Raw genomic sequence first — 27,075 nt, 5'->3', positions numbered from 1 at the left:
TAGATCTACACTTTACATCTTCGGAACCTGTACGTTTTAATCTAAAATTCTTAAAATCAACTACCTCGAGATTAATTGAGACGAATATATTATTTCGTTTCTTCTGAAATTCGCTAGAAACTTCTTATTCTTAACTGTCTCGAGGGTCAAGAAAAAAATCAAACTCAAATTGGTCAAAAGCATTTTGGAACAAAAAAGTATATACCATACGATGATATGTATATTTCGGTGTAATAAAATTTCGAAAGTGTTATTCTGAAGTTACGCGATTTCTCCAGGTGGTGTGTATGTATATTTGCGAATAAGCAAATCTATGAATAATAGATTAAGAAGTGTTATACCTAATTAAATCGCAAAAAAAGTGATGAAGAATGACGAATCTTTAAATTGGTCAGGAGTAAACGAAGTTTATCCTCAAAATGTTACTCGTGTAAATGCAAAGAGAAACTTTGTTATGATAAATAAATATATCGCCATTACTTTTATTTTTGCGCTATTATAATCAATAAACATCGTCACTGCTTTTACTTGATAAATTTAGTAGTCGATTTTAAGATTTAATTTAACGCCAGCTTTCTACGGTTACACCGCGCGTATTAATTAATGACAATAATGCACTAAGAACGTCAGATTTTATGCTTCTAAATAGTTCAATAAGAAACAGTATGTCACGTTCAACGCAAAAACTCGAGAATAATGATTTCGTTATATGACGTTCTCCGATATCTATTTCGTATTCTATTGTCGTGTTCGACTCTTACAATGAGGGACTAAATTATGTCCCGATAGCTTTTATCTGACATGCCGCAGAAACCACGTAGCAAGTGAAATAATAGCTCGTGGACACGAATCAACGTTAATCGTTAATACGAACATCTCTCACCGCGCGCGCGCGCACGCACGTGACGGGAGACGTGTTTTCCTAATTGTTTTATTTACAGCATTTCTGCACGGACATTTTGTATCGCGTCGAAAGAATCGATATTTGCGAGGCGCGTGAATATTTTTACCTGATTAATACGGTACAGTAATCTCATTAGAATCGTAATCATTCCGATAAGATTGAATTAGCATGGCGAACTCGTCGTCTGACTATTGCTACATTTTACTACTGTTATTTCCATTACGAACTTTTTACGACCACGAATTTTATGTAACAGTTTGCGAAAACTTACGATTCCAGATATTAATCAAATGATTTGAAATATCATCGTATGCTTTTTTGTTACAAAGTCTTTTACCAACTTGAGTCCGATTTTTTTTTCAACGTTCAAACGATAAGGAATTAAAAATAAGGAATTTCTAGCGGACGTCAGGCGAAGAAAGATAACAATATTACGTTTCTCAATTAATCTCAAAATACTTCATTTTAATAAAATTTTAGATAAATATGTACAAGTTACAATAATATGTAGATAAGTTTAAAGATTATAACGCAATGCAATGGCAATTAGCTTAAATCTTAAAGTATAAATAGAAGATAATTCATTACTGGAAAGTTTCATCAAATTTAGTCAGGGAGGAAAAATCGGAAAATAATTTGACATATTTATCCAGATCGAATTATATTTTCGTAAAGGCGATACGTGAATTTGACTGTATAGCAAAACGTTCACTGTTTATGTTTGCTATAACGTTCGCCGGGACACTATCTATTTGGCTACACACACTCGTACGCACGCACGCACGCACGGGCGCGCGTATACACACATACCGACATATATTGGTCCTAATAATATCGATTAGTATCCGATCTCGCGCTTTCGTCAATAATTTCACGCTTCGTCGCACAGGCGAGCCGTGCATTATGCCGCGATGTGCAGAAGCGATAAGGCGCAGCCAGGCCGGTTTTACCTTGAACGTAGGCCTTAAAGACCGTAATCTAGGAAAACTCGTTTGACACGCGTACATTATTGGATCTGCTCGATTCACTTACGTGTGGCGCGGGCGCGCGCGTTGCATAACGCGTGAGATTTCGAAAAAGCGTCTACCGCAGAATCGTGGCGTTTTATCTCCGTCATCGCGATTTTTATAAAATTGTCTTTGACATTCTCCGCTTATCGCCGTGACAACGCAAATTTCCCCCCGTTTACGTGAGCACCGTATCGCAGACTTCATTTGTCACTTCGTTTAATTCGTTATCTCGAGCGCCAGCGACCGCGCGGAACATTTATTGCGTAATCGACCATGGGAGATTTTCTATTTTTACGTTTCTTTTATATAATGATAGTGTGCTTTTAAATATATTTCTTGTCTAGGACATACTTGCGATGGATATTTATAGACTTATTTACAGATATATCAACTTCTTTTTATACATCGTCTGTGTTAAAAAAAGAGAGAGAGAGATTACACCCGTCCGCTGAATAGAAGAGTTATTATATAAATAACGAAGCATTCCCAATGCCGTACAACACAGCGCGTGCTAAAAATTCTTAAATACATTTTTGATTCACTTTTCATTGTCTTTAGCGACGCGCATTTTCATCGGAACGTTCAGTTTACATCTCGACAGTACGTACATTTAGACGAGATAGCTCGCGAGTCGAAAAAAGCTTTCGATCTTGGCGTATTCGGCGCGGCAGCGTCGCGCCGGTGTAGAGCGCGCACCGAACGATCATTAATCGCTCGACCCTCGCTCCGGCTCCAGTGTCGCCGCATCCGCTGCACTTTCTCTCCCGCCGCGGGCGAGCGGGCAGACGGACGGCCGCGACCGCCGTTGCATCGGGGGTGCGGGCAGGCAGGCAGGCAGGCAGGCAGGCAGGCAGGCAGGCAGGCGAGCGGCCGTGTGCAGTCACCGTCGTTCGGCGGCCGATGCACAGGGTGTAGGTTACGCGCTATAAAACGTCGGCGAGGGGAATTCCCCACCTGGAATGCACCTCTCTCCGGTTGCACCCGCCCGCCCAGTCCTACCACGTGGATAGTCTGCCGTTCTCCTCCTCCCTCCCCTTCCCAGCATCGCTGTCACGGTGGTTGCACCTCTACCCTCCTCTTTCCCTCCATCTTCTCTCAGCCTCATATCCGATAACCGCCACTAGCATTTTCCGCCCCCCCCCCTCTCTCTTTCTCTCTCTCTCTCTCTTTACTTCTCGCCCTCTCTCCATCTTTCTCTCACCACAGTCGTCCCCTTCCCCATGGTCTCTCTCTCTCTCTCTCTCTCTCTCTCTGCCACGATCACCACCTCCAATGTCGCCTTCCCCCCCACTATACCGCCGCGGGAGCGAACATGAATCGCTGGTTCAGGGGGTGCCTGCCGGTGAGCATGCGCGCCGATAGTAAACACTCCCCGGCTGCGCACTACGAGTTCGCTTGTGGCAGGTCCGGGCTCTCGTGTAACGGCGGTGGCAACGGCACACCACAGGCTCCGCGGTGCACGGAGAGGAGCAGCAGCCACGATGCGCGCCTCTCGGTGTGCACCTACCTACATACGTGCGGGGATACGCGGAACGGCGAGATAGGGGCGGCTGTCGGGTTGGGTGGGTTGGTTGGCTCGATACCGGTTTGGGTTCAATGCACACCGCGAGGCCAACTCCCCTTCTCCGCCGCCACCTCGCGCTCTCTTCCTCCCTCAACCCCCTGCAGCCATATCGTCGACTTGGTCTTCTCCTTTGTCTCTTTCTCTCTTTCCCTGACTTTCTGTGCCTTTCGTCACCACCCTCTCTCCTCCTTCTCTCCTTCTTTTCCTCACAGAGTTCGTATTCCTCTATTTGTCCTTGCTGCTCGCTCCTCTTCTCATCGAGGCTCGTCAATCGGTGAATCTCACGGGGTGAGGTGAGACAAGGTAGAGGGGATGAAAGCGGCTTGAGGGAGAGTCGGTATTTCGCGAGAGAGAAAAGAGGACGGCTTGCGGATGGTCATGGTGCGCGGAGGAGATCTGGATAGGATGTACGCTCGGGGTTGAGAAGAGAGGAAGGGGCTGGCTCCTCTCTTGTTTTTCGGTGGCGAGAACTGACAGCAATCGTCGGCTTCAGATAACGGGGAACACCACTCCCATCTCCCATTTTTTTCCTCGCCTCGCCGATCGAGTGGATTCACCAAGTTTCGGAGGCTCTCTCGGACTCCCGCTGAAAGTTCATGCACCCCGTATCGTCACTTGCGGGTGCCTGTGCGGAATTAAGAGATCGATTAACGTCCGCATCGAGCGCCGCGTTTCGCAATATCGCAAAATAATTCCAATTTCGAATTTTCGCAAAAAGATAAACGGTATGGATAAAATAAACTCCATTTCGTGAAATATTTTTTTAATATTTTCGGTTTGTCTGCTACTTTGAAAATAATCTTTCGCGTATATTTATGGTTCAAGCAAAATTAAGATTCAAATTTGTAAATCCAATTGAAACAAAAAAAAAGATATATCTGAATACATTAATACACTAATTAAAATTGTATTTTATGTATGAGTACAAAAATAAATGTTATACATCAGGAACTATTCGCGTAAACAACTCATCATTCATTAAGATGTATCTCAAAGTGAATGTAATTCAATTTATGAAAATTACAGCAACATTCTCTGCATAGGAAATCGTGAGGATTAAAACGGATTATTTGCAGACAGCTTCAATTCTCGACTAAGGCCTGAGGAATTCCGTAAAGTGAGATTCCACCAAGTTAATCGCCCGCTATATAAAATTATTTATGAAAGAGCGCAAGAAACTTAAACCGCCTAACAGTTTCCTCCTGATGCTCTTAGGAAGAATGCTACCCAAGGGCAACGTTCAGGAAACTCAGTGCTCTCTCTCTCTCTCTCTCGATATCTATCGAGATCTTTCGAGGATTGCAATTATTTCTCATTAGAAATTCACATAACAATAAAAAGCAATTACAGTTAAGCGTGAAGTTGAAAAAAATTTCATCATCTCCGAAAAATCGACGTCATTCCATGCAGCAACGAATAATAAAGTAAATATTTATATCTTAGATCTGAGACATTCGTTCTGTTCCTTCTAAATTTTATGGATTATCAAAATAATTATGTGGGTTACGCTCAAGCATAAATGCTGCAAAAAATTTTGATATTCTGGCAACCTGCTTCAATGTTCGATATAACTTTTAAATGGCTCAACGTACATACATAATTATTTTCAGATCAGTATTTCAGTAAAATCGTTTTGCTTTTCTTTCGTGTATACATTGAACATTAATATTTCAAAATCTCACTTGGAACTTTAACAGAAGAAAGAGAAAGTAATTAGATGGCCGTAATGTTACTTTCTTTCGAAAGAAAGCTATTACTGGCACGAATTTGTAGTCATTCATTTTAATGGTAGGTTTTGGAAGTACGATGCTTGATTACCGATCGCCTTCTTGTTAACGCCTCTCTTCTCTAGTCGCAGAAAGTATGATTTAGTAGCATTGTATATAGTGTAACGGATGGAGGAAATAAATCGAGAGAGACAGAGGTATTCATAAGGTGACTATACGAAAATGGAACTTGCGTCGAATTATTGTAGCAAAATGAAAAATGGATAACAGCTGTATCCTATTTACTTTTTTTTCCTCCCGGTAGTTTTCTAATGGAAATTACCCGGGAAGAGCGGGCAAGTACAAGGAAGCGTGAATGAAAAGCTAATCGAGATATTAATTGAGTCACATGCAATCCTATCCGTGTCCTGGGCGACACGGTATTAACTCCCGTTATTCGAGGAATACCTCCGGGACATTTTATTGTATCTAATGCACGCGTGCATATATTTTCTAATCCTCTTTATCCGTGCTAACCGCTGTGCTTAAAATATAAATATGACACGTCGACCAGCGACTAGACGCACACAATTCACAATATTTCCGTGGTGTCATTCTGCGAAGTGATTCCTGCACAACTGCTTATACAGTCCCTTTGTCTAAAGCCATACAATTTACGCAGAGGCTGCGACATATCGAATTGCAAGACATTCCTTCTCGCGCGCGTCGACAGTTCAAAGTTTTATTAAAATTTCATTTTTCAAATTTTATTAATAAATAGAACCTGAAATTAAAAGAGATAATTCACAGCAAAACTTCCCTATTTGTAAGGCAAAGAAACAAAAGATTACGTTTTTTTTAAATCGTAATTATACATACTGTCTTGAGAAGGACATACAACGGATTGACGTATGACAGACAACTTCACGTGCGCGCTTCCACATTTCATGAAATCGCTTCGACATCTACTTCCTATTTTGATGTACAAACAAATCACATCAGTTCTAAACTTTTTTTTAATAGTGTCACGAAGATATTAAAAGACTTAATATTCTCAAGGGTATTGATTGGATGAGGATTGCCGAGAGTTTAGACGTTCATCGAGTCTCGGTGTCTCTTAGGACTATTCCAGTCATGCTTCGAGCAGAGTCGCTCGCTATGATACGTGATACGTGGTCGCTTGCGGCCAGTTATCTGCTCACTCTCTCCCTTGTTCCCCCTCCCCTCCCCGTATTAAATCGTAGCGTAATCCGACGCGGAGCGTAATCGTTCGCCTTCGTTCGTTCCGGATGCGCGTTATCGCCTCCGGCCGGTAAGTAACCCAACGACTCTACCCGCTGCCTTATCGGCCGGCGACGAAGCGGTCGCACCAGGTCCGTCATCACCTTCGTCGTGTGTGCGACTATTGCATGAAATATCGCGGGTTAAGGACCCGCGAATGCCTTACAGTCCGCCAAAGGCGCGAAGTCGCGTGCCTGGTAAACATCGTTAGACAGTCTCAAGGGCGAAATGATCAGATCCCAAAAACCTAAAGCAGCAGCTACAGGGCTATTCAACAGATAGGTATGTTTTATAATTCCATAGTCTGAATCTTACTCTTCCAAAGAAGAAATGTATGTCAAAAATGCAAGAATAACAAATCTTCTGTTATTTAGTAACCCTGATTTATTTATCGAGTACCTCCTCTTCTGCCTCCTGATGTGTCGGATAATTTATTTATAATTGCAAAATTTTGTAACTTCAACATACTTGAGGCTTCGAAGTAATTATCACGTTCATTCGCATCCTCCTTTCGTTCTTCTTCGCGTATGTCTTCTCTTTCTCGAGCGAAGAGGAATGGCGGATGGTGTGAAACGCAACACCGCTGTATTATTCCGACTGTGAGAGGTCCTAAAGGAGGAAGCGTGAAGATGATAGGGATCGGCTCAAGAAGCAGGATAGGAATGGCAAGGAACCGAGAAAGACACCCAAATTGACGTGTCCCGAGAGAATACTTCCGCCGACATCAATCGAGCCTTTCCTCTCTCGCAGTCGGCGACGTTAGTCGCTATTTCGATTCTGAAGTTAAGACAGAGAGAGAGAGAGAGACCAGAAAGCTAAAATGAGCTTGCAAATTTGCTGTCGTTGCTTTGAGGAACGCTGTATTTTGCGATATTCTTTATATACGTCAACATGATGCAAAGCTTCAAGTTTTCGGCTCTACCTTGCGAGAGAAATTAATCCTTTAACCATCAGTATGCCAATCTAATGTTCAAAACCGGCTTCTGAGACGACTGCTAACAAAATTCTATTCGATCGACTCGGATCACGTTTAATTATCTAATTTGATAAAGTTGAGAAAACAAACAGAGAATTGCGTTATAACGGGCAAATACGAAGCACGCTCGTAATGAAGATAAGTTCAGACATATACACACATACATACACACATATGCATACATGGATACACAAATTTTGTTTGATATAAATAATCGTACGAAGTACACAGTAAATTTCAATTGTTCGTTTGTTGGGCAGAACAAATGGTAGTATTTAATGAAGCCAGAAAACGCAATAATCTGCGGTATACCGCGATGAGCGAAACGCAGCTTTCATTAATTGTAATGGGAAAACAATGAGAATTTTCGCCACGTATGTCTCGTGTATAAACTCTCTCTGTATATACATATCAGTTCCAAATAATGACAATATATAAGTATCTTTTTCTCATTCTTAACTTCTACAAGATTTCTCATCTATCACTTTAAATATTTGCTTTGTCTTTTTCTTCTTGATCTTTTCTTGTCGGTCTCAGACTCTTTTTGACTTATACCAGTGTAAATTAACTTCAATTTCGATTTACCTTACTTTCTAAGGACTAGAAAAAGTTTGAAAGTAAATTAAACGAGATTAAAATTAATCTATATCGATGCAAACGGGCTGAAACATGAGTGATACGGTGCCACGGTGAAACCTCACCATGATGTCCGCCAATTGGTGAATTCGACAAGTCACCGTATTAAAATGAACGTGAATTTTCTTGCGATTATTTAGCGCCGGCGACATCCGATATCATGTGCGGATCAATTAATCATCCCGAATTAATTCACCTAATCTTGTTAGCCGCACTGACAGAGAATTTAAGCACACGTCGAAACTTGGGTGCTCGGGAGAATGGAGCGGGAGGGTATACGCGGACCGGCACCCGGCACCTGCTCCCAGGTCACGAACTAGAACTTCGACAAGCCCTAGCCGCGACCCTGGCGACAGCTCTCCTCCTCCGCCGACGTTGGCCCGTCGTTTAATTTCTCAGGAAGCGCCTTCTCCCCCCTCTCTCTCGCCCCTCCAACTCCTTTCGGAAAATTCGCGGCTACGCTAATTAACCAGACGCGCGGTGCGCTCGCGCGAGTTGGGGCTATGGCGAATCGATCGCGATTAAAAGTCCCGCACCGATGTAAACAAACTGCATCACTGAGGGAGGAAGCGAAGTGGTTGCAGAATACACGAAAGAGCGAGCGGGAGGGAGGCACAAGGTGAGAGAACGAACGAGCAGATTGAGTGAGTGAGCGAATGAGAGAGAAAGAGAGAGAGAGAGAGAGAGAGAGTCGACGTTGCGATGCGTTACCTCGCGCGGAGGTCATTGACCGAGGGTGCAACGAGAATGGAGGGGTAACAAGACGGGTACGGGGTTGCGGGAGGAAGAGAAGGAACGGCGGAGGAAAGGGGGAGGGACGCACGAAGAGAGCGAGGAAGAGAGGAGGAGAAGCGAATGCAAGCGCCGACCGACCGACCGTTGGAGGGGTTCGCGTGCAGTTGCATCGACCGACGACGGCTCAGCTGTGCATCCGCACCCCCTTGCATCCCGCCGCCGTCATTGCCGCCGCCGGTATCCCGTTCCCCGTCGGTGAACCCTTGCTCCTCTGGCAGTCCATCGCTCTCTCTCTCTCTCTCTCCTCTCTTTCTCCACCATCCCTGCCCGCCCCTCACCCCCTCTGTCAACCCACCCCGTCGTTTCTCCTCGCGCTCACCCCTTTCTCTCTCGAGCCGAGTCGCGCGCCCCTCGCGGCCCGGACCTCGCGCAACCACCGAATCAACGACGTCGGCGTCACGGGGGATGCTGTGCGCGCCGCGCCTGTGAACGTGACCCTCAAAACTGAGGGTGTGCATGTACACACTTACTCCGACGGCTGTGCCGTGCGGGGGCGCGTCCGCGCGAGGTGCTATATTGTACATACGTGCGCGCGATGGACGCTGATTAATTAGGATCCCAAGCGCGCGCGCGCGCGTGCAAGGCTCTCACTGAAATCTCAACTTGCGAGATGCGAAATCTTTTGTTAGACTGGGACACGAACAAAATTATATATTTTTTTATTCACCTCTCGTGTTCTTTCATATATTTTGATTATTTTTTGCTATTATTCGTTACTTGTATTTTTATCTGCAAACACAATTACACAATTGTAAACATATCATTGAGTAATAATGTAGCAATAAACGTTAGACGTATTTAGAGTATTTTTATTATCATTGCGTCTGATTGTGCACCGCGAGTGTACGCAACTAGGCATCTTTGCAGGTATTCACTATTTATTTTATATAGAATATTATGTTTCTCTTTGGAGTTCGCTTGCATATAATATCTGCTATTAAGAGGTCAATATATTAAAAAAACGTCAATGTTTTCGCACTTTGTACAAGTATGCCGAGAAAAGTTACATACCTGAAGTATTAAGAGGAACACTTTATTGTTTTATGTTTGTGTTCTGCTCGTTCTTATCGTCGTACATTGCTGATCTCAAAACTAAATTTAATGAAAGTCAAGTAATAAACTGATAATTACTTTATAATGCAATTTTAGATTTAAAATGAAAGAACAAACGAGATCTGATCATTTCGAAACATTTTCAAAATTGGAAATGTAAGTTTTATTAGTAGATTTTATCAGTCAAGATATTTTTAGTACAATCTTATTGTTAGTTTAATTTTTCTCTTGCCATTCATAAAATAAAAAATAATCATCTGAAAGTGAATTATAAAAAAGATAAACTACAATTTATTTTTAGTTCAACTTAATTTTAATATTTTTTTCCAACTTTCTTTTGCTTCTAAATTATGAAATCATGAATTAGTAAAATATGATTATGCCACATTTACATCGTAATATCCCCCCTTTAACATAAACATACCTGCGTTCTGCTTTCACACACGAGATATGTAGAACACAGTCGTAAAGAGATTCTTCCGACGAAATGTCGATTAAAGCTGAATAAACTCTGACTGCAATTTTTTTTTTTTTCTATTGTAAGTACAGTTGTATAAATATCGATAAATGCATTCAATTTCTATAAACTATCAACAGTAACATATTTAATTACATTTAAATGTAAAAAGCAACGTACTGTCGGTCATATGGTAGATAATAAATAGTCAACGCGATTCAAATCAGTATTGAATTTTAAACACGACACGCTGAGTGTTCGCCATTGTGAAACACGCATCAGTGTAAATTAAAATAACAAATGTATGACAGAGCGCATTCGTAATTCCGAATGCATGTTTGCGTAGAATATTTTAGCTAATAGATTTAGTGTATTCACTCGTTCCAAAAATTTTCAAATTGGAAATCACGTTGCTCACAAGTCAAAAATCTCACTGGAGTAAAACTGGGCTGTACTAATTGAACTGTGTGAGTTAATCATCAATATTTTGTCGTTATTCCGCAGACATTGTTACAGAAGCGTTTCACATAATACCTACTACATATAATAGATGTAATTAATGACATTTCCACATATATTTATGTATGAATGTAGAGATTCCACTTTTTATGAAAGCATTGGAAAATGTTTGAAATGAGCAACGAAAAGAAAGCTGATGTACTTCAATCGTTACATAAGAATCAAGAATGACTTTTATATTATACGAGTGCTTTATTACCAGAGCAATCGTATCGTTTTATAAATGAATGCGAGATATTACACAGAACGAACAATTTTGTTAAAATACAGATCTGAAAATAATTACGTTGAAGCATTGAAAAATTTATATTGGACATTTAAGCTAATTGTCAAAATGTCAAAACTTTTTGCAGCAATATCATTAAGCTCGAATGACTCGTATAATAATTTTGATAGCTCGACATAAATTATTTTCTGATCTGCCTCTAATTAAATTTTTAGATTCTACGGCAAAATTGTTCTTTCCGTGTACGTACACAAAGATAGAATCACGTGATTGTTCCACTTTCAAAAAGAGTCGACGCAGCACAATGTAAGGGTCAGGTATTCATCTTTTTGCTCCAATTCAGTCCTCATTTAAAGTCAACCTTAATTTTATGACAAAAAAAATCTGCCCTCTCATCCGTTCTGATTTCGATGTGTAAAGGCCGAAGTCGCTTTGTCTGCGATTCAATCAATTGGATGTTCCGTTCGATTATTTTCACATGGTTTTAAGAACTATACCGTGCCCGGAGAGAGCTAGGCAGCGGATAATCCAGTGTCGATAACCATCATTGACGTCGGTTGCGAGCTAGCCGAGAGCGTACGGAGAGCGTCGGCGGCGCGGCGCGATGCAGCAGCAGTAGCAGCAGCAGCGGCGACGGCGGCGGCGGCGGCGGCGGCGGCGGCGGCGGCGGCGGCGGCGGTGGGAGCGTCGGTACTCAGAATGCCGTTGCACCCGGTTTACGACCGGCGGACCGGTAGTCTGCTGCATTATACGATATACGGCCGTGGCTATATCCACGTGTCTGGCTGGGAAAAGAGGAGAAGCGGTACCGCACCGGCGGGAACGGACGGGGCGGAGGGAGGCGGGCGCATCGGCAAGACTTTGAAACTCGGTGCCCAGAAACGATTTTCGACGGACGGATTGGCCGTTGAATCGGCCCGCACGAGATCGGCAATTCTGGTCCGCTGCAGCGAACGCGCAGCCCCCTCCTCCTCTTTAACTGCCACCCCCGTCTCCGTCGTGTAATTGCATCGAGCGCAACGGAATTTCGCGATCCTCACGGGCGGCGCGGCGAGTGCATGCACGCCGCTGTCTTCGCTCGGGAGACGCTGCACGTTAATAGATGCGAAGCCGCTGGACGACGACGAAGGGCTGCAACGGCTGCAAGGGTATTGACGCTCTGCCAATTGTCTAAGAAACGCTGCTAATGGAAATTCGTGATGTAACTTCGGAATTGTTGCCTTCGAGCGGGAGCTTGTAAGCTCAGTTTGTTCCGTCGGCCATTGAACGAGCTAAGAAATCAGTTTCGATAAAGTGGCAACTATATTAATATCAATGTTTGAGAAATTGTCTTTTCCTCGAAAGTCTTTTCCGAGAAAATTAATTGCTTGTCATTTCGTGCCTGTGGCATGTTTAAAAATATCAACTGAACTTTTTTTTTTGTTTAAGAAAAGTATCGTTTGTCATATATACAATGCTCAAAATCGATATCCGTAAAATAAACATGAAGAAGAAACAAATGTTTGATCATTACATTCAATCTGAATAACGAGAAAAAAATCTTTACGTCGAGGAGATGGTATCGGACCAGTATCAAAAGATTCCCATGATGACAGTACGCGTAACATCTCGAAGACAATTTCCCAGCTGCAGGGATACGCAGTATCCATGACAACGTGGACGACGCGTTGATGTACACGTTGTACTCATGGCAAACGATGGGGTAGGTCAACGCACGGTTTGTCGCTTGGCAACCTAACAACCTACCTACCTACCCTACGGCCAACTGCATCCAAGGATTAAACCCCCTCCCCCCCCTCTTTTCTTTTTTTTTAATCAGCGCCTTTGTCCTGCCGTTCAATTGTCTGCATTCGAGAAGAGCTCGCGAGAACGTAACCAGAACAGGGGGAGGATTAGACGGACTAGTAGCGCACGTGCCCTCTCCTCGGACGTCGCTTTCGGATAGGTCGAATCTTAGATTCTCACAACATCGGGAATACTTTCATTCATTTTTCCTCGAATCGATATTTAAGGATTTCGACATCGACCCGGAACGATCTCGGCGATTAGATTCTCTCGTCACTTTCTTCTTTGCTAATAAAAATTTGATTTTTGCGAAGGCGATTATTCTCTTTGTTAAATATAATCCGCAATGAGTGTTCTCACGCAGTGAGTGCATACGATTGGACTAATGGATCGATTTCTCATATCCGGAACGATCGCGATATCCTTGAATCTGACTGGGGAACAAAAGTGCTCGGTGGGTGGCCGCGTGGGCCGCGAGCAGGAATTAGGTTAAACTGCGAGCAATTATGACAGGATATGATTTAGCTTAGCTTTCTTAACCGTCAATTTCTGCGTTGTGCACGCCAACGGCTAACCGCACGCCACTGTGTGCCGGTGCCGATCGGTCAGGGCCGGCTTTTGACACGTATTTCCCTGTCTCGCGCTTCGCTAGCGAATTTAAAAAATTTCACGATCGATAAAAACTTTCGCGCCTGGCGCCGATGAGCTGTGAGACTTTTTAAAAATAGGTCGCTGGGAAGGTTTCGTCGCATATACGATTGTGAAATGGGTCATTAAGGCCGATATTCATAGTCATAAATAATTTTCAATCTTTGATTGAAAGAAAAAAGAGAAAAAAAAATGAATAAATGTATGAATGAATTTTTAATTAATTACGCTTTCAATCAAAGATTTAAAATTATTTACAACCATGTGAATACCCAGCTTAACATTTCGCAGTAGAAGGTATACGCAACAAGTATATCAACATAAATTCGTAATTTTGTAAATTAAATTGTAATATTATTTAAAATTTCATCACAGGCAGTAATGTAATCTTTCTCTTTCTAGTCGTTCCTTTATGACTGAAGATCGTGGACCACTTGTTGTGATAACGCGGGAGCGAACAAAGGTATGTATATTGAAAAATGTTTTTTATGTTTTTTCAAGTAAATATTTATATTTTAACATTATTTTCTTGATTTAAATAAATATTAGCTAGTATAAAATAATTTATTTTTAAACTTGGAAAATGTGTTTTTTAATAAAGGAAATGATGTTGAAAAAAAATTTACTTTAAAATCTTTTTCTAGTATATAGCAACAAAAAAATAAACTGCAATGTGTAATAATACTTTAATTTATTTTATATGATATAAATATATAAAATAAAAGATCTAAATAATATTGTTACCAAATTTTTCTATCAAGAGTATATTATTTTTATAATACAATAAGCAGTGTTAGTTACGCAACAGATTGACCTCGTTCATCAATCGATATATTTTGATAAATTTATATAAAATAGTTCAATTTGCATGAATTAGCAAAATAAGTAATTAATAAAAACTTAGTTATTTTGTCGTCAACAAAACTCCAAGAGAAACACACGAGGGATCTTTGCACTTTTGCTCTGATCGGAATGCAATAAATTTCTAGGAGCACGCATGATTATGCGTGCATCTGTTTCCACGTGTTTGCCCATGCGTGTTCTACACACGCAACACGCTATCACGTCGCACCGATGTCAACAGTGTAGCAGCTGCCCCGGCACCCCTCGTCGCCTTCTTGCGTGAAACTTACGACTGTATCGGCGACAACGGTCTATTATTAACCCGGGCGCGATAAAACCGCGGCTTCGTCGAAATTTCCTGTTTCAACGGGCTAACGAGGTCGCGAAGCGTGTAGCGGCGCGACTCTATATTTTCACCCACCCAGATGTATGTTATCGTAAAGGAGATTTATCCCCCTTCACCTTGCCAGCGCAATGATGTTTCGAAATTTATCTTGCTTTTATAGCGGGATTTGAAAATATTTATGCTCAACTCCGCGCGCGCAGCTCCCTTCTCTCGTTCAAAATAAAAGAATGCCATATTATCGTTTCGCATGCGTAAAGCATTTATGTGAATGACAATCCGTATAAGCGAGATTATTATGGATTATGTTTATAAAATGATTATATGTATATGTATATAAAACCTACAATCTACTTCATCCTACTTTACGAAAAAAGGGTTGGGGAAGAGGGGAGGATATTTATATTGATCGATGGTGCATGTAACGGGGAGGAAAGCTCTTAAAATTAAATCTCAATGCAAGAGCAACGATGCAGATTCACGGCGCCGGAACATCCGCGAGAACGCATCGAGGCTGTGACGCATGCTTAATCAGACGCGAGATTAGAAACAATGCTGTTTATATACACGCGCGCATGCGACTTGCGGCTTAATTATAGAAAGTAAGCGGCAATGTCCCGCGCTGTGTTGCACTGTTGATGACCCGTCGCGAAACTGCAGGAAGAAAGTGCTCGTACGATCATAGTTTCCGCGTATGTACGTACTACTAGCATTTGCCGGGATCGCGTAAGAAATCACGATCACAATTCTCGCGACTGCATTTCGCACCTAATGGCATCGACGGAATTTCGGTTTAGATTGCGTTGCGTCATCGTGTTTTGCAACCGTGATTAATTGGACCTGGTCGTTCGTTCCTTCCGCGTTAGAATCTCACATGGGAAATCCTACAAGTCTCAACTTATTTATAAATTGGATAATTTCGATCAACTTAGCGAGGATTTTATAATGTCTAATGTTAAACAGCTCTTGTATCTTTTAAGTCTTTAATTAAAGTTCTAAATGAATAAAGTCCATTAGAAAGAGAGAGGAAAAAGTTGAGCGTGGATTTTGTATTGTTAATAAAAAAAAATTGCTCTATAAGTGCATGATTGAATTGATCCGAAGAAAGATAAAAAAGAATAATCTAGATTCATTATAACTTGTATGAAATGTATTAAATAATATGATCAAGTTCGCACGGCGAAAGAAATCAAAGAAATCATCGAATGACGCTCGAAATTCGGCTTGTTCGGGTTGTTCGAAGGGCAGAACGAAATCGCAATACCGTATCGAGATACGGGCTGGGGGAGAAAGAATTACGTAACTCCCGCATAGACAAAAGAAGCGATCAGTACTACGAGGTCGTGCCGGAAGCAGCCAAGGAGGATCGTTCCTTCCTCTTGAGAGCCAATCCCGCTATCTTACGCTCGCTTTGTAACCGATCGATCGTCCCGCTCTCTTCGTCTCACCCATTCACGCCCCCCATCGTCGTCGTCGTCGTCGTCGGTCCCTCGCGCCACTACGCGTCTTAAATCCCTTTTTTTCCTTCCTCTGTCATTCCCTACTCTCTCTCTCTCTCTCTCTCTCTCTCTCTTTCTTTCGCGAAGTAACTAGCTCGCCGTTAGTTTCTTCACCGGTCGCCGATTGCGCATGCAATCCCGCTGCTCCACCCTCCGCCCTCGTGCACGGAGGACTCGTCAGATTAAATTCGAAACGGCCTGTAAAACGTCAGCTTCGTGTGTTTTGTGTAGTTTGGAATACGTGTAGCGCAGAGTGCTGCGCGCCGTAAGGTCAACGACCTGTCTACGCTGCGAACACACACACACATACACACACACATACACATACAAACGCACGAACACTCATACGGAGAGCCAATACAACTATGCGCCTCCGACAGATGGAGCTGAATCCCCCCCCTCCCCCTCCCTCTCCTCTCTCTCTCTCCCTCCCTCTTTCTCTCTCTCTCTCTCTCTCTCTCGCTCTGCTTTCCTCCCTCCGAGCCCTCTTTGCTCGTCTACTCCTAGGATAGTAAACCTATCCTAGACTATATATCGCATAGACCAGCGAGGGAACCAGACAGGCGGAGCAGGCAATACTCCTAACGAATTCTGGATAAGATGCAAAATGCGGTACATCGGTCGGAGTACCATTGCATCGTATACGATACCACGTGCCCTGTATGCCGTGAGATGCACGTGACTTTTCGTCCCGCCCGTGCCTCTTCGATCCGGCCGAAGCCGCATGCAAGATGGTTCTCAGGGTGCCCTGGACCGACCGACGGATGTTTCAGGTGCAACGGTAAGGGCTACCGCAAAAAGTGCGAAAGGCGTATCTCAAGAATCGCGAACGAGCGTGAACAAAATCGAGCAGCCTAAACAGACGATCCCCTCTAATAGCGACGTCAGCTCTTATTTCTGTTTGTCAGCGGGGTGTTGGAGAAAATGGAGGTACGAGATCAAGTAAGCCTTCTCTACCCCCATGAAAGGTTACTCTTTTTTCCTCTCTCTCCCTTCGGCTCGCGCCTTGTTCTCGGAGAGGTTTAAAGCGGCAAGCACCGTACATCAAGAGCAATCTGCACAACCGAGCGATCGTTTGGCGTTGATTCGTATTGCACGAATCTAACGAGAGAGAAAAAACGCGAAAATAAAGGTAGAGAGAGTACGGTAATCTCATTTTGTCTTAGAAGGAAAAAATTTCCGTCTTGTTTTTTTGTTTAAAAAGCGTATCAGGTATTAAATATAACAAGGCCAAGAAAAATATATTTAAGCAACTTATTTTTTTAAGGAAATATTACTTCTGTAAAATATAATAATAATTATGAAATAAATATAAAGTCATATTTTGCAACGATTAAATTAACAGTTATTATGAAAGATTATTGAACTGTAAGTGTTTGTAAAACTGATGAAAAATGACTAACAAATTTTATCAATATCACGGTATTATAATTATCGTTACATTATTTACGTAAATTGTAAATAAGTATACATATAAACAGAAATTTGTGGATACAGAGATTCTCTCGACATTCAGTTGACATGAAAAATAAGGAAAATAATACAGAAAATCAACCAATTTTTTAATCATTCTAAAATATTATATTTTTTTATGCGATGACGTAATCGCAATAATAAGCGCATAATCTTCTATTCACTGGTGAGCATTTTTGTGTGTGGTTGCCAAAAAAAAGTCAATCTTAAAGTCCATTCATAATTTCACGTGCAATATACCACCTGTCGCGTATAAAACCGTCTTGTACTTTTCTGCTGGAGGCGGAGTATTTTTATCCGTTCACTCTATCGGCAGACGAAACGCACGTGCGTGTACTTTGAGTCATTGTATACGCATTATCAAGATCAATAAAGCGCCGTCGGAGGCATCGCACTCGAGGTGCAGCATCTGAAAACATTTGCTTTACATAACATCCTCGCGTTACTCCGAAAATAATCAAACGTTCTTTGCAAAATCGTCGTGCGCGTTATTCGACTGGCGCATTTCGCTCAAACCGAGCGATTTAATTATCCTTTATAGCACGGTATAATTCGCGTTAATGTAATCCCCCCCTTCCTGAGTGATTAAACAATTTGTTACTAATTTTGCAACTGATTCTATGAGCGTGCCCCAACGTTGAATTACTCGATATTAATTTCACGCGAGTTGTAACAGGATTACATCCGATTTTATAATACATAGGCATCTAAAAGTCATCTCACTCGGATAGATGTAATAACGCAGTAAATCAAATTAATCAAAGTGACTACTTATTATTTATTATATACCACTCACTCAAATGTCTTTCCGTTTCATCGTTGAACAATTATTGAAGAAACATCAACTTTCTTTATTACGTAAAGCATACGATATTGTCATATGGGAGAAACTACTCGATAATATTTTATAATTGCTTATTCGCTGATGCTGATTGATGTATCAACGACGATGCAGCGTACGTTGGTTGATCAGGACGCTATCAGAACGTACTATACCCGCCTATTTCATAATCATTCGGGTCCTCGACCTGTCCTCTGCTCCCTCCCCCTTCCTCTATTTCTTTCTCGTTGCCGATCTACCTCATTTTTGCCTTACATTTCAACCGGTCCATACTCTCTTTTCTCTTTCCCCGGAAATCACCGTCATGACCTTATAATCTTCGTGAGCCGGCAAGTTCCTTCAGCCAAACGACCAGAGGTGCCTGTCCGTCTGCGATGCAACGAGATTTCGGCATACTCCGCGACCGACGTCGAGCGATGACGCGACGTTGTGCTACGTCTTCAGGAGAGGTGGGAGGAGAGGGAGGAAACCCTCGAAGATTCACGAGGCAAAGCGGGGATGCACGAATCTCTCTCTCTCTCTCTCTCTCTGTGTGTGTGTGTGTGTGTGTTACTCTCTCTCACATCCGGAGAGAGCCGGGGTTCACGTGCTGTGCAACGTGAGAGGAGGCAGAGAGAAAGAGAGTCCGTGATAGGACAGAGAGGAACTTGGCGCGGTGGACCTATGCGCAGGACGAGGATCACCACTGGTATGGTTGAAGCAACGCAGGACGGAGCGGAGAACGAGAAGGGACGGAGAGAGAGAGAGAGAGAGAGAGAGAGAGAGAGAGAGAGACAGAGACAGAGAGACCGAGAGAGGGGGGCCCTGAAAATCGACTGGACGTCGCCGCGTGCACATTCGTCGCGTTTTCACGGTCAGGCTTTATCGATCGGCGGCCGCGTGGAGGGAGGGAGGGCGAAGGAGCGGAAGGAAAGGAGTTTCGGAGTGCATCGGGAGGTCATTGAACCCGACCAGCCTTTTGGCAGCCGCGGCGCCCATAATGCAGCGATTGTGTCGCGCTCTCCCTCCCCTCTCCTCCTCCTCTTCCTCTTCGTCTCTCCCCTTGTAGTCCCCGCGCTGCCGGTCTCGCAACGCAATTTCGACAGGCCTCTCTGGACAGCGACGGGACGTTTGAATTTTTTATTTCGCGATATGTGCGACCGATACGTGCGGCTTAACGAGTGTTCTTCTCTTTCGGTCTCTCGCTCTTGTCCTAACGAATTTGTCATTGTCGTCGTCGTCGTCGTCGTCGTCGTCGTCGTCGTCGTCGTAGTCGTCGTGTTGTTGCACCTCGCATGCGACTCTGTTGGCGTAGGTCGCCGATTCCAGTGTCATTTCGCAGTGAAGTAACGATGAGGTTCTCATATAGAGATCAGAACAGTTTTGTGAAAATAGAAATCTGCCAATGCTGCTGCTGATTGATTCAGTGACGATTAGATCCAATGATCGATATCTTATTACAACATACCAGTTTGCTTGTTATCGACACTTAAGCTCTACATATCTCAACACGGATTATCTTGGCATTAATAAAAAGAAAATTTATTTAGATCTTCTGAAAGAATGTATAAATTTAAAATATTGGTTTCACACAGACACATTTTTCAGGAATTATTATTAGGAATTATAATTTGATATTAAATTTTCATCAATATTATAATTACATGTCAAACATATATGAAATACCTTTTTTGGGGTAATTATAGCATTTAGATACGCGTTTGAATGATTTTATTTACTAATTTTTCTTTACGTTTATCACATTGAATTAAGTGGATAATAAAATTAAACCTATATATCTACTTTTAAATTAAATAGTTTATTATGATTGGCAAAATATTACTTGCGAGCTCCTGTATCATGTCGTTGATCATATTCTCCGAGTAAAGGGCCTTCAATATGCATCTCGAGTTCAGTAACCGTGTCCGATTAAGGACTTTGTATCACAGTACATCGACAGCGGTGTTCTTGTAATTACCGTAAATCATCATCCAGCGGATTAGCGATGCACGCATAAATGATTCGGTTGTAATTTTCGCTTCCTGGTCCGCACGAATCAATCATACTGGGGTGTGCGCACAATCTCCTTCTCATCTTCATCATCATCAACATCAAAGATACGGTGATTCGCCACGGCGTGCAATAACAGGTTTATTTTAACCGAATTTTCTTGCACCTTCCTTCCGCATTAAAATTGAGGTAGTGTACTCGGATTTCGTAAGGAGAAAAAGCGAAAACACACTAACGCGGAACGCAATAAAGTGGACGGACATAGTGCTTTCGCAAAGAGGCTGGACATTTACCGAGTCGCGATAAATCACGGTCGACGAGAGGAACGGCGGGGAGGGGAGGGGCGTGTGACGTGCGCATGACTTCATCGAGTGACCTTAAAGGGAGGAAAGAGAGTCATCGACGTGGCACGAGCACTCCAATCTTTGCGGTAGCCGAGGAAAGGATACAGACCGACCGCCGCCGCCGCCGTCGCCGCACCGCTGTGCTATCGCGAGATTCCTTTTCGGCGCGTTCACGCCCTTCGTGTGGTTTTTCCATGCGGCGAGGAGAGCGAGACGAGGACGTGTACGTAGGGCCGGGCGGAGGGAGAGGTACTTAGAGAGAAAGAGAGGCGGGAAAGAGAGAGAAAGGAGGAGAGGGACGCATGTGCGAGCAACAACGATGTATTTCGGTGCAGCGCTCTATACACCGCGTGGAGGTCAATGCCCGTCCTTACTCCGGCTCAAGGAAGGAGCGGAAGGACGGGAGGGTTGGCGGGAGCAGAGAGGAGAGAAGGAGGGAGTGGGCGCTTCGCGGTCGAGAGGGAGGCAGGGCGGTAGGGCGGAGGGCACAGGCGCGGAGTGGAAAAAAATGAACAAACATCCAGCGCGAGAGATTGGAGAGGGGGAGAGCTGCCGAGGAGGAGCGCCCCGGTGCGCACTGTCTCTCTCCCCCCCTTTTTTCTCTCGCACTCTCCCCCCCCTCCCCCCCCTCCCTCCTTCCTCTCTCTCTCGCTCTTTCTCGACTGTCCCTCGGTTTCGCTTTACGATGCACCGCCGGCTGCAGCGGTGGCGCAGCGCGGAGCGGCGGGCTTCTTACTCCCCGAGCGATTTCCTCTTAACGTCAAAACACGAAGCTCGACCGCGAGAAGTCTTCTTTCTCCTCCTCCCTTCCTGCCTCTCTTTCTCTTGCGAGGCTTATTTCGAGAACGCGCACGTCTATAATAAGGGCTCTTTGAGATCGATGCGCTAATTCCGCACGTGTGCTTCCGCGTCCAGATATTCACGCACGCACGCACGCACGCTCAACGCACATCGCGGCGTTTCACGTTTATTTTTATTCCTCATTATGTAAACTTTTGACGCTCTGCCAACCGTGTTTTACCGATGTGTGATTCACTCGACACTCGAGTGTCACTATACCGCGTCTCGCGTCTCCCTCCCACAAGATTGCTAATGATTTGGCGAGATCGCGCGTTTCGCTGTTGTGTGCATTCGCAAGAATGCGTATCTCGCCTCGCGCGCTTTCGAAGCTCTCTCTCTCTCTCTCTCTCTACGCGGTCTACGCAAACGCCCGAGCCTCTCGCTTCTCTTTCAGCCTACATTGGCCGTTTGTGTGCACGCGAGGTGCATCTAAAAGTCCGACGGCTATAAATTATGTGCAACGAGCCGACATCTTGAGCCCGTATCTGCATGTAACGCGTAAAATTCAACGACCTGATGAAAAACGCATCGTGCGCATATATGCGTTTCGTAATTAAAACCCATGCTCTCCGTTAATTGATTATTTTACAGTCATTCGGAATAGATAACGTGCAAGTCATCGCGCGATAACGACGCGATCATTTCTCACAGCTCTACATAGGGATAGGAGAAGCTATAGGCGCCGCGAAATAACCGCGAAGTCTTCGATGATCAGTCTCGAGTTTTCTTTTCGGCATAGGAGATCCTAATAATTTCCTAAAAATACCTTACACGCGGAATAGAAGCTGATCATTTTAAGAATGTAATTGTACGACGGCAATATAATGTAGACACGGAGCGGCGTTTTATCGCGTCACGAAACAAAAGCTTTTTCAATACTGTTCGCCGATGGCATTTTAAGGAGACCCCATTTGAACGCCTTGATTCTCGGACCAAAAGAATACGACGAACACGTAGCAGACTAGTTGCTCGTGCAACATTGATCAGACATTACGAGCGGCGGCGGCAGCCGCGGTGGCGGAGGAGGAGGAAGGAGCAGAGGGGTGATGTACGATTACCGACACACCAAAGGTGCGCTCGCACTCCGTACGTGTCATATCATTTTATGCCTAGGAAATGCATGTATACGCGCTTGTAAAAGCATATCACCGTGAAGCGCCCTCGACATTTTCCTCGTTCTCTCTCTCTCTCTCTCTCTCTCTCTCGTCCCAATGACGACCGTTTTTACGTATATTTTCGTGTTTCAGTTTCGGAAGTGGCATTGAACCCGTTCGGCTCTCGAAGGAGAAAAATTAAACAATATCAAATATTCGTAAACTTTCCCCGCTGGATCGCACCCAGGTTTCCGGAATATTAATTCGCTCGCTCATAGTTCATGATTTTTAATTGCCCCCGGCAGGTTTTACTTTCGTTAGGAGAGGTCGATTCCAAGCTGGTCGTAAAATCTGTTATCAGAATTCGGTGTCTTTTATGCATTTCTGCAAAGGCCGCGTATGAAGGAGATATTTACTTCTCTCATACATGCGTGACGCGTGCGACAAAGGACACTCGCGCACAAACAGAGAAATATTAACGACGTATTCCAGTCTTCGCGTTCGCACGTTACGACGCGTCTCGTTATTCCCATCCGCCAGTGTTTATATAACAAACGTGCGAATATGGAAAAGATGAGAACGAAGGATGGCGGGGCAAAAGGGAGAAAAACATCGCGCGCGTGGGTGCAATATCGGAGCATCGACGGATTAAAAAGAAAGACTAGCGACGGGGGTGTAGTAGCACGCGAATGAAAATGGAAAGATGTATTTGAGCGGTTACACGGATGACATTTCTCCCTAGGGTGGACCCATTGACTTCGTTCTCATTTATCGTCGCCATTAACCCACTGACATGGTGAGACGAAGTGCCCTTCCTTCTCCCGTTCCGTTTATTTTTCGTTCTCTACCGCGACGCGACCTAATCTCGCGTATATCTTTTCTCTTGCCATTGCAGTTATATTTCTGTCAAAAACATTTGTTCTCTTTCCGGAAAGAGAGCAAATAATTTTCTCTGCTCTCTTGACATATTAATCTCATTTCGTTATCACAAAATTTCAGATAACGAAACGTTTATGTGACTTTTTCTTATTTTCATTTCGGCCGCATTTTTTTCTTGTCAAAAAAATTTCAGAGAGAACGGCTTTTCTCAAGAAAAACGCGAGCACAATTTGTGCAATCAGTTACACTATTGCGTTGATAGCACGCATAAACGCGAAATAATTAATGTAAACAAGATAAATTTTATTCCTATTACAATCACAATTCGATCCGTGTTACAATCACAATTTATCCCTATATACATGTTTACTCGACTCAGCTTTCTCGATTCTTAGATAACTACATTTTGAAAATCCATTATCGATATTGCTGCGTATCATAACACAGCCGGGCACTCGACTAAATTTACACTAGCTACGAGACGAGAAAATCGTCCACTATAGAAACTCTTTCGTATCAATCTTTGCGTATCAAAAAAGGTAGAAAAATTAAATATAAATAAACAAAAATGTGAAAAAATATTTCTGTAATTTGCTTTTTCTCGGTTTGCATTTTGGATTATCTGCTTTTACATCTTGGTGGAAAGCGTTCTTTTGTTTCTCTAATTTGAAAACACGGTCCACAAGCGAAGCCGAGAGAAAGAGAGGGAAAGAGAGAGGGGAGGGGGGGAGTTTGAAAGAACGGTGACATTGAGGGGAGACGCGGAGACGTTTCAACTTTTGGAATTTTTCGTGCACCGAACCCTTGTGGAAATTTTAACGACCGTCTCTATACTCGATCCCCTTCGTACAAATTGGGAGAAGAGGCGATCTCCGTGTGAGCGTCGAGTCTTCGCGACCGTGCAACGTGAAACTATTTTCGAGCTAGTTCCCTGTGGGAGCAAAGGATTAGGAAGCCTTAGACGAGGATGAATTATGAAGCCGGGCCTCCGGAACGAGGAAACGCCGCGTCGGTGAAATCTCCGCGCTCACTCGTTACGTTCTTCCTCGTTACGAACGGATTTCGCTCAACGACTGTGTCAGTCTCTTTGACTCATTTTATTGTTTATACTACGTAAGTGTCGATTTGAAGTTATGTGACGACGTATCACGGAAGATTCCATGAAGATTATTCCAGATTTAAGTTGATCTTACGAGATTCTTTCTAAAGTGTTAAAGAAGATTTAAATTCAACTGAAAAGTATTGTAAGAAAAAAGCGATTTGATTACTAAAAACCAATAAAACTTACAAACATTAATCTTCCGCGAATCAAGTGAAAAAATCAAGATAGCGAACAGTGTGTCTTATACTCCGTGTTATATTTCAAGTGTACTAATTTACTACGACAGTAATTTCACTTTAAATCTTGTTGGGGTATGTCGCACAACATCACCTTAGTTCATCGAATATTAAACAACCAGTTTCTGTACTTTGGAGCGCAAAGACACGGGCACATATATATTTCAAATGTAACCAACACGTTCGTGTAAAATCATTCAAGACAATGTACGGTAAACGAGGATGGATTTAATGTTTTTATTTAGCGCGTTTCGTTATTACCATTCGAAGTAAAACGACCGTCGCTCCAGTTACAGAGAATAATTAAAATCTACGAAGGTTGATTTAGGCAGTGGAATTATAGTGCTAGTTAGTAACTGAATTTTAGCACGTAACAACATGCTTTCTCTTCTTCTACACCGTATATTACTTGTATTTGTTAGATTTCGTAAACTCTCCTTTCTCTAAGTATTTTTTAATATTAGTCAAAATTATAATTATTTTCGTTCGTTCAATTATTGAAAAGGAAGCGAAATAAATATTTTATAATTATAGCATACGCGCTACTTATCATGCGTAACCTGCCAAGGTGTTTTCTACGCCTGTGTTACAAAAGTCATCGAGCGTACCGATGTTATTATCCCAGCCTCTCGACAAGAAACTGGCGAGGTGATCTCTAGTAAAGTATCCGTAATTATACATTAAAGATCGTACATATATTTTTTTTCCCCCTCGAAAGAAAAGAAATCAGCCCGAGAGAACATTAGCCAACGAAGAGGGCCCAGTAGCGCGAAAACAACTTCCTGCTCGCGCAATTATTCGTCGGGTGGCCTATTACGGCGAGAGAAATAGCCGTAATGAATACGTTCGTCGTGACCGCTCGGCGATATCTAAAAAAAAAACGAGTATCCGCCGGTAATATTCCGGGCGTTTAAAAGCTGTCATTACATCGAACGGGGAAAATCGTGCCGCGCCGTGCAATGCCGCGTCTCGGCGGTCGCACCAGGAAGCGAAGTCAAGCTCGCCAAACCGCCCCGTTGTGCAGCGGCGCGCGGTGCAATTGCAATCATCACACCGTCTAAGCACTTTCACTAGTGACCCACTGTTACACGACGTCCTGGCTCGTCGTTGACGAGCGGGTCCGCCTCCTCCGTGTGTACGTGCAAGTATGCGTTGCAATGTTACGCAGAGCCTATTCATGATTCCGCAGTACACACGCGTGACTGCACGCGTGCGTGCAAATATACTATACGTACACATGCGGATGCATCGATGCCCCGTAACAAGGAATGTAAGAAAAAGAATAGAATGGAACACGATGAGCGCGGGAATAGTTTCTTTTTTTAGCACGATTGAATTGCAAAGAAAAAGAGATGCGGATAAAAGACAAAATAATATAGAACAATGTAAACGGAATTTAAAGCGGACTGAAAGATAACGAAAATGTGCTAATCATCGTGAACCGTGTGCAAGTTCTTTCGCGTGTCGAAGTTTGAAGCTGTCGAAATTATATAAAGATTTTATACGTAATTATAAATCAGAATTCATGAAGAGCAGCAAAAAAATATACTTTGTGGAAAATGTATGAAAATTAAAATTACATAAAGGAATAAATAAATAATAATTAAATCCTGTTAAATCTTGATAGCATGAATGCGTTAAGAGGACGCTTCTTGCCAATAGTCTTTCGATTTTATTAAAAAAGAAAATTCCTCAGTCTTAAAGTTTTACTCAGTCTATAATAATATAGAGTTATCGATTATTGGTTATACAAGCGTGCGATGAGGATTTCTGATTGAAAATTGAAGAGAAAGAGAGAAAGGGGACTTGTGAGAATTGTCGAGTAAGGAAAAGAAGGACGCTGAATAAGTGAAAGAGGCAGAAGAAACGAGCTGGCACGAGCTCCGCACTTCTTTTCGGTCAGTTCGACTTCCGCGTCACGAGAATCATGATCCTCGTCGCGGCTGCTCGATCACGAATCGCGAACACCGAGCCCCGACATAGCAATGTCTTGACAGAGCTAGAGAAAGAACAACGACTGTTTGGATCGGAT

General features: G+C 43.1%; 2 protein-coding genes across 11 annotated transcripts in view; one reads left to right on the top strand and one right to left on the bottom strand.

The window, feature by feature from the left end:
• The window catches only part of LOC105201574, a 269,202-nt gene that overhangs the window by 111,580 nt on the left and 130,547 nt on the right, over positions 1 to 27,075 (top strand). For all 6 annotated transcript variants that reach the window (XR_005576645.1, XM_039459155.1, XM_039459127.1 and 3 more), the window contains one exon: positions 13,963 to 14,023. Coding sequence is in view for 1 of the 6 variants with exons in the window: in XM_039459286.1 (XP_039315220.1) it covers positions 13,963 to 14,023 (61 nt within the window). In the remaining 5 variants the exon portion in view is untranslated. The remainder of the gene's footprint in view (positions 1 to 13,962; positions 14,024 to 27,075) is intronic.
• Positions 1 to 27,075, bottom strand: part of LOC105201579 (hormone receptor 4) — a 193,311-nt gene that overhangs the window by 129,600 nt on the left and 36,636 nt on the right. The window lies entirely within an intron of this gene.

The sequence above is a fragment of the Solenopsis invicta genome, chromosome 1, assembly GCF_016802725.1.
Source record: "Solenopsis invicta isolate M01_SB chromosome 1, UNIL_Sinv_3.0, whole genome shotgun sequence".
Taxonomy (NCBI): domain Eukaryota; kingdom Metazoa; phylum Arthropoda; class Insecta; order Hymenoptera; family Formicidae; genus Solenopsis; species Solenopsis invicta.
This window is presented reverse-complemented; position numbering and strand designations above follow the sequence as displayed.